This window comes from Eublepharis macularius, chromosome 10 (genome assembly GCF_028583425.1).
Source record: "Eublepharis macularius isolate TG4126 chromosome 10, MPM_Emac_v1.0, whole genome shotgun sequence".
Taxonomy (NCBI): Eukaryota; Metazoa; Chordata; class Lepidosauria; order Squamata; family Eublepharidae; genus Eublepharis; species Eublepharis macularius.
In genome coordinates, this window is record NC_072799.1 from 3,857,599 (window position 1) to 3,866,420 (window position 8,822).

General features: G+C 48.1%; 1 protein-coding gene across 1 annotated transcript in view; it reads left to right on the forward strand.

The window, feature by feature from the left end:
• Positions 1-6,337, forward strand: part of VPS16 (VPS16 core subunit of CORVET and HOPS complexes) — a 41,543-nt gene extending 35,206 nt beyond the window's left edge. The window contains exons 23-24 of the mRNA XM_054990505.1: positions 2,083-2,186; positions 5,382-6,337. Coding sequence (XP_054846480.1) covers positions 2,083-2,186; positions 5,382-5,526 — 249 coding nt within the window. The 3' untranslated portion in view covers positions 5,527-6,337. The remainder of the gene's footprint in view (positions 1-2,082; positions 2,187-5,381) is intronic.
• Positions 6,338-8,822: the final 2,485 nt, after the last annotated feature.

Genomic DNA, 8,822 nt, shown 5'->3' on the forward strand with positions numbered 1-8,822 from the left:
GCATCATTTCCTTCCTGCATCATTTCCTTGATAGAGATGACACACACGCACCCCGCCACTGTTGGTTAAGAGTTTATGAATGACGCTTTTGACCCATTTCTCTCCAAGCAATGCAGACTGGAAGTGAGGTACTGTGCCCCCCAAAAAGACCCCAAACGGATTTAACAGATTTTGCAAACCGCATTGCCTGTCCCGTCAACCACAGATCTTCCCACCCCCAATACATAACCTGGGCTCAGAAAATGGACATACCTGTCTTATTGTTTTCCTCAAACGGGGGGAGGCCCTTTTGAACAATTCATGCTTAAAAAGCTTTTCAGATCCCATCAGCGTGGATCCCTTCCTGGTGTGTTCCAGGCGGCCATTCCACAGGTGCAAGGCACGGGCCACTGCCAAGCAGATTCAGGAATAGGCCGTAGCTGTCCGACTTTGTCTATACAGAGGGATGCTTAACAAGCTGTGATTGAAGAGTGGAACTCTTGTATGGGAGCACACCGGGGGAAATGGTCCCACAAGTTATGCGAGTCTTGAGGCTGAGCAGGGGGCAAAAAGTTAACCCATTTTGTATTTGCAGTGAGGGCACAGTTTGACAAGATTCTGAAATGTTCAGTTTGGACCACTCGTATTGTGAAAAGTGTCACATTTATTTTGGCCCTAAAATTTTCCATCTCGACTTTTCTTTTTAAAATGGGTGATAAATGTCGGCAAAATCTCAGGCCAGCCAGCTGCCTCACTGGAGTTGGCATGGATTTCAGAAGCTGCGTTGCCCTCCCTTTGTTCCCTTCTTGCCCAGAATGCAGAGACGTCAGGACTGGACCTGTGACTTCGTGCAAAGCAGTTGCTCCGCTGCTGAGCCGTTGCCCTTCTCAGGCGGCTGGGGAAGGGGTGTAGTTTCGCATCTGGTGCAGCTCTGTTCTCCACGGGAACCGGGAAGACTGTCTCACCAAATTGTTTTTCATTTATTTCATTTATGTCCCACCATTCTCCTTCATGCAGCTTATAATGGTCCCTATTCCTCCATTTTACCCTTACAACAACCTTGTGAAGTAGGTTTAGGCTGAGAGTGTATGACTGGCTCAAGCAAGCTTCCATAGCAGGGTAGGGATTTCAACCTGGGACTCCCAGATCCGAGTCTCTCTCTCTTTCTCTTTCTCTCTTTCTCTTCCTCTTTCTCTCTCTCTCTCTCTCTCTCTCACACACACACACACACACACACACACACACACAACTGCCTTATACCATCAGACCAGACCCTTGGTCCATCAAGGACTGTACTGTCCACTCTGGCTGGCACCAGCTCGCCATGGTCTCAGGCATAGGCCTTTCATATGACGACCTACCTGATTTTTTCAACTGGGACTGAACCTGCAACCTTCAGCGTGCCGTGCAAATGCTCCCTGTATGTACCTCAGAGAGCTCTTAGATCTGCAAGTAAACACCTACTGGTGGTCCCTGGCCCCAGGGAGGCTTGGCTGGCCTCGAGCAGGGCCAGGGCCTTTTCTGTCCTGGCCCCAACCTGGTGGAACTCTGTTGGAAGGCACTCGGGCCTGTAAGACAGTGATGTTCCGCCAGGCATATGGTTGAGGCTAGCACTGGATCCATCTAATTAGCCTCCCTGCCAGTCTCCTGCTAGTGTGTGTGTGTGGGGGGGGGGAGCATATGGTCCATCTGCCCCCCCCATGCCTGAGGAGTTAGAGTTTCACCAACCCCCACCTCCACCCTTTTCTTCCCTTGTGTATGGTGGGCAGGGAAAGGGTGTCCCCATCTGGAATGCTGATATTCATGTTTGCACTGAGATGTTATTTTTATTGGTTTTACCTATTGTACCTTATGATTGTAACCCTCCCTGAGCCTGCTTGCGAAGAGGGAGGGCTAAAAATCTAATCGATCAATCAAATGCTCTACCACTGAGCCGAAGCCCCTGCCCTAGTCCAACACTAGATCGAATTTTCCTTTCAAGACGCATAGGAGAACCAAGGTGGAGGCGTGCCCAAATGGAGCTACCAGCTAGTTTGTTTTTATATAGTACTTCGTACGTCATCTCGTACAGCATTAAGGCGCCTTTGGGCTTCTCTCTTGCAGCCCTTCGTCGAGATCTGCATGAAGCACCACAACTGCTCTGAGGCCAAGAAGTATACCCTCCGTGTTGCCCCAGAGCAGCGGGTCAAAGCCTTGATCTTGGTGGGGTAGGTTTCCCTCTGTCCCCACTTACCCTCTGCCCCCCCAGTCTTCTCCTCCCAACTGTGCCCCCCTTCTCCCCTACCCCCACTTATAGCTCCCTTCTTCCTACCCCCTCCCCAGAGTTCAGGCTGCAGAGTGCAGTTTTCTCATCCGTGCCAGAAGATCTCAAAGGAGCACATGTTAGAGTGAATGCATAACCTGCATGTATGTTCATGCCTCTGTTTGTAAGAAAGAGACGCTCGCTTTACAAATGAAACCAGAGACCTGTATCCAGGGCTTTTTTTTCTGGGAAAAGAGGTGGTGGAACTCAGTGGGTTGCCCTTGGAGAAAATGGTCACATGGCTGGTGGCCCCGCCCCCTGATCTCCAGACAGAGGGGAGTTGAGATTGCCCTCCACGCCGCTGAGCGGCGCGAAGGGCAACCTAAGCTCCCCTCTGTCTGGAGATCAGGGGGCGGGGCCACCAGCCATGTGACTATTTTCAAGAGGTTCCGGAACTCCGTTCCACCGCATTCCCGCTGAAAAAAAGCCCTGCCTGTATCTGGATAAATGTGCTGTTTCAATCACATGTTCATCTGTGCATGTGTTGAATGTAACATGAGAATTTCTCAATGCACGTATGTTTTATTTATTTATTTATTTGACATATCCCGCCCTTTCTGCAAGCAGGTTCAGGGCAGCTTCCAACAATATTTCAATAAATATAATAAAAACAAGGTTGTATTAAAAAGATTCAGGCGCCACTGATCAAACCAGGCTACTATAAAGTCACTACAAGCCACGGGTGGCCGCAAAAGGAGGGCAAGGCGGTCAGAAAGGGGGACATAAAGCTGGCCCCTAATCAAAGGCCCGGCGGCACATCTCCGTCTTGCAGGCCCTGCAGAACTGTAATAGGTCCTGCAGGGTCCGGATCTCCAGTGGGAGAGCGTTCCAACAGGCTGGGGCCAGGGCAGAAAAGGCCCTGGCCCTAGTCGAGGCTAGCGGAATGTCCCTCGGGCTGGGGACTACCAGTAGCTGCTTATCCACAGAGCGCAGGGCCCTGCGGGGGACATAATGGGTATACTTTACACGGATTGTATGTGTGCTCTTATGAACAGGGCTTTTTGATTTTTCTCCATATGTACATTGAGTAACGTGTTAAGTTCAGTCCGCAACTGATATCGATCCCTGGTTTCAAATTCAAAGTGAACGCCTGCTGCTTTTTCTTATGAACACTTGTACACACTTGCACACAGGTTGTACATGCGTTCGCTGTAACTTGTGTACAGGGCTGGCATCTGCAGCGTCGCAGGGTCCTTGGGGTCAAACACAAGGGATGTATCGGGGAGGCAGCAGAGCTGAGTTTTTCTTGTGCTCTGCTTTTTCATCTGCTTCTAGGGGCCTAGGAAATGGAAGGTCCACCAGGAGCAAACAAGCCCTGTGCCAGGTTGAGGGGAGGCTCCGCAGGTGCCCAACCATGCCACCCCTTGAAATAAGGCCCTACTCACAGCCTGGCACACTTGATTCTTTCGTGTGGAAATAGGAATGGCAGAAAACTTATTGCTAGCATTTAACATTGCAAGGTGGTAGTAGACACCTGGCAGGATGCTAGGCTATGACCACATGCAAACTTCTGCTGGGGCCTGGGTGCGAGAGGCTGTAGATGCTTGCTACAGTCCTTCAATGTTTATAAAGGGCTGTCAGCTAGGACTGTAGGGTTTGGTGGCTCCTTTGTGGGAGAAACGGGACCGATCTGGAAGAGGAGGAATCAGTCTGAATCTTTGACGTCAGAAGGAAATCTGGCGTTGGCTTTCCAGATTTTCTTTTACTTAGTTTCCCCCCTGTATTTTAGCATTGGGTTGGGGTGAGAAGTGAGAGTTGATTTATAAATCTTTGGAGTTTTTTTTAAAGGTCCCTAGTTTATGAGGCAGCCGATGAAAAAAGAATTATTCCTAACGGCTTAATTGAAAAAATTAAGATGAAAAAAGAATGAGTCCTAACGGCTTAATTGAAAGGACATCCAGGGGCACTTCAAAGACTTAACAAAATTTAGTCTTAAAGGAGCGACTAGACTTCTGTTTAATTGTGCTGCAGCAGACCAGCACAGCCATCCATCTGAAATTATTAAAACTACTTTAAGAAACTGTAGGCGCTAGAAGAAGCAATTCCCATCTCAGGAAAGACATTTTTTCCTGTGTAAAGAAGAAGAATAGTGGCTTTCATAGATGTCAGAATCTTGTTAATATCTGTCATTGTAATTGGTTCAAGGCAGTCCAGATTCAAGCCAGATGGTGCATTAAGCATTTCTTCCATCTCGTCTGCATTACAGCTAGCATCTAGATCAGAGCATATTCGTGGGTCCATTACGCGTGTTGCTCTCTGGGTGATGAGAAATATGTTTATGAGTACAGGGGGTCCACCAGCCCCTGAGGAAGTCATCAAGACGAAATCTGCCGCTTAGCCAGTTGCAGTTAGGGCTGCTTTTTGGTTGGACACCATAAATAATATCTGGGAAGACACCTGTATGAAAAGAAAAGAGAAGAAAAGATATAAAACACACTAAGGCTCATAAGTGATTCATACTTACCACCTCTTCTACCCACGGAGTACTTGCCTTGTTCCAAAGAGGATCGGAGCGGGGCGTGAAGTTCCCTGCATGGATTGGACTGCGAGAAAAGGACATGCTTAGAAATAATTTAAGTATATGAATGCACTGTTTGCACACAGTGATTGTCCTTTTGCTAGGAAATAATAATAGAATATTTTTCTTAATATCCGGGTGATTTTTCATTGTGTACATTTTGTTCTATACCGGGTATTGCCTTGCTGTATTGCAGCATCTAGATCAGAGCATATTTGTGCTATTTTATCAGCAAAAAAATTAGGAAAGGCCTCACAGCTGATTGTTTTGGGGACTGTAAAGTTCAGCTTTTGGGGTTCGGAGGTGTCTAGGTATCTTAAACAATGCTGCCCATTTTTCTCAGCAGAATTTGAGTCCAGCGGCACCGTAGAGACCAAGATTTTCAGGGTCTGAAGAAGGGAGCTGTGTGACTCTCAAGAGCTCCTGTCCTGAAAATCTTGTTGGTCTCTAAGGTGCCCCTGGACTCAAACCCTGCTGTCCTATTGCAGACCAACGCAGCTACCCACCTAAAACATTTTTCTCAGGTTGGCATTCCCTGCTTTTTAAGTACCTTTTCTTCTCTTGCCCTTCTTCTAACGGCAGGGATTTGGGACTGGCTGCCGATGCGGCCATCGAACACAAGAATGAGAACGAGATGAATCTCGTCCTGTCCAAGTGCACCGCGGCCTCCGACTCCTCCGTCGCCAACAAGATCAACTGCGCCAAGGCTCAGATTCTAAAGAAATAGTTTGTGCTGCGTCCTCGTCGACATTTCCTGGGCCGGCTGAACCCTCCTGGCTCGTGGAAGATTAGGGACCCCCACGTGGGATGTTTGGCAGGTGGGATGGAAGCCTAGAGGTGACCTGTTCTGATCACAGCCTTGTCTGGTGCAGAGCCCAGCCTTTTCCCTTTTTTGCTTATCAAGTGTTGAAAGGTGGTTGAAAAAGAGCAGGTGCCCTGTGCTGAGTTCGGGGGAGCTTTGACCTACCAGAGATATGCACACCCCATTTGGTATTTGTGTTGCTAAGAGAGCATGGCGTGCATGTGTTTTGGGGGGGGGGGAGCCACCTCAGGCAAGCTTCCTCTCTCCTCCAAGCATTTTTGGGCATGATATTCATGTCCCTCCACTTCCAAGACCCTCAGACAGCCACAGCTGGCTCATTCATTGCCCTTGCAACTCTCTTCTATCCCAGACATGGGGCAGCCATCTGGTCCCCCATCTAAAGTGCTTCATTGTCCAAAACCTTTGCAAAATCAGATCTGGGGAAGTAACCGCATCCCACTGTCAAAGCAAAAGAGGGGTTCGCTGTGACCAACAGCCAGAAGATGGGTGGCGCTTGTAAGGGCTGGAAAGAGGCTGGGCGTGCGGTGGGAAGGCCGGATCCTTGTGCAGCTAACTGGAAAGGCCTTGGCTATGAACTTGGGGGGGGGGGGGCGGGAGGGCACCCTCTTTGGTTTCTGGGTCCAGGCTGAACCTGGGAGAGACTGGGATATTTTTGTTTTGTTTTTGGTTAACTTGTAAAGAAATTGCATAAGGAAATAAAGAGACCCTATTGGCAAATGGACAAGTGTTCTTTGCTTGAGTTACTGTTTTCTTCTTCATGTGTGTGTTATGTGCCATCAAGTCGTCTCCAACCTCTGGCGACCCTATGAATGAGAGACCTCCAAAACATCCTATCATTAACAGACTTGCTCAGACCTTGCAAACTGGAGGGCGTGGCTTCTTTGATTGAGTCCGGCCATCTCGTTTTAGGGCTTCCTCTTTTCCTCCTGCCTTCCACTTTTCCTGGCATGATTAACTTTTCCAGAGAATCTTGTCTTCTCAGGATGTGACCAAAGTATGATAGCCTCTGTTTTGTCATTTTAGCTTCTAGGGAGACCTCCAATAAACAATGTCATAGGGCTCCGCAGCGCCTCAAAAACGGGCCCAATCTGCCCTGAAACAGGCCCGTTTGGGGGCGCTGTGGAGCGCAGGAGCGCTCCTGTGCTCTGCAGCAGCCCCAATCCAGGCCAAAACGGGCCGATCCTGGTGGCTGCAGCACACAGGAGCGCGCCACTGGGTGCAAGGAAGGTGCGCGTCCCACCCGCTGCTCAGGTAAGTGGGGGCGGGGGGTGGGGAGCGGGGGTGGGAGATCCCCCGCCCCCACTGGGGGTCTGGGATCCCTAATGGCGCACAGTGAATCTGTGAGCAAGAGTATATTGGTTTCAGCCTGACCCATCCTAGTTCTTATGCTTTGCCAACTCCAGATTGGGAAATCCCTAGAGATTTGTGGGGGTGGAGCCTGGACAGGTTTTGGGAAGAGGAGGGAATTCAGCAGAGAGCCAGTTTGGTGTAGTGGTTAAGAGCAGTGAGACTCTAATCTGGAGACCCAGGTTTGATTCCCCACTCCTCTTCCTGAAGCCAGCTGGGTGACCTTGGCTCAGTCACAGCTTTTCGGAGATCTCTGAGCCCCACCCACCTCACCGAGTGATTATTGTTGTGGGGATAATAATTACACATTTTGTAAACTGCTTTGAGTGGGCTTTAAGTTGTCCTGGAGGGTGGTATATAAATCAAATGTTATTGTTGTTATAATGCCGTAGAGGCCCACCCTCCTTTTTCTCCAGAACTGGAAATCAGTTGTAATTCTGGGAGATTTCCAACCACACCTGGAAGTTGGCAACCCTTGCAACTTTTACATTTGCACTGCCTACGTCTTTAACAAATGTTTTCCTATGCAATAAAGCCTGCATAGTACATAAGAAGCAACAGCTCCATGTCTGCTGCTGGGATTCCACAACCACTATAATAGAATTAAAGAAAAAAGTTGGAAAGCATATTATACATTCTAATCCAGATCTACACTTGGTGGACAATACACTTTTACACACGCACGCGCAACCACAGCAGATGTAGCCGTGTGCAAGAAATGTATAAAGAGAGGGCTTATTGTGGTGCACACAGATGAGATCTTGCTGCTCATTTCCTTATGTTGTACCATAGTGGTTAAGTGGTTGAGTTACAAATCAGTACCTTGAACACAATACGCCAGACATAACAGTTGTGGAAAATCGAAATTTTGGATAATTGACTGCAATTCTGGGGGATGCCGGAGTCGAAGAAAAAGAACAAGAAAAAATGGTTAAATATAGAGATCTGGCAATAGAAACCACCCAGCTATGGATGAAGAATACAACAGTAGAACCCATTGTCACTGGGACCCTGGGATCTTTTTCGAAAAACTTTGTGACTTATATGGAAAAACTGCAGCTTTCTAATATAACAGCTACACCTGATATAATACCTACAGAACTGCAAAAGACGGCGTTACTTGGAACAGTGTAGATATTGCACCAATACCTGGCTGCTACTTAGGTCTCTGGCAGAAACTTTCATTAGCTCAGCGAGGCCAATCGATGATAACATGCGATCTTTATTTATTATTGTGTTGTGTGGAACTCGAATGCTCATAATCATAACTGTGCTTATATACCGCTCTTCTAGACAGAACAGTGAACAAGTTGGTGTTATGAATGTGACTACTGTATATTAACTGCTGGAACTTTTCATGGTCATAGATCCAGAGGAGTTAGCCGTGTTAGTCAGTAGTAGCAAAATCGAAGAGTCCAGTAGTAGCACCTTTAAGACTCACCAACTTTATTGTAGCATAAGTATCTGAGGAAGAGAACTGCGATTCTCGAAAGCTTATGCTGCAGTATAGTTGGAAGCGAACTGTGATTCTCGAAAGCTTATGCCACAGTAAAGTTGGTTAGTCTTAAAGGTGCTACTGGACTCTTTTCGATTTTTCTGGCACTTTTGTATCGGTTTACCTCTTGAGCACCTTTAGGCGCTTGCACTTTACAATACTGGGTGATTTAAAATGACAAATCAGCATTTATTTACAAAAGCATGCATACATTTATGTATTTATAGCATGACTCTCGGTGAATTCAGTCGTGTTTTTGAGGTGCAACCGCCTTGCGGCTGCGTCCGCGACCGGGATCGGAAAAGCAGCGCCGCCCCCGGGCGCGCGTCGGGGATCCAGAGGGCGCCCCTCGTGCGGC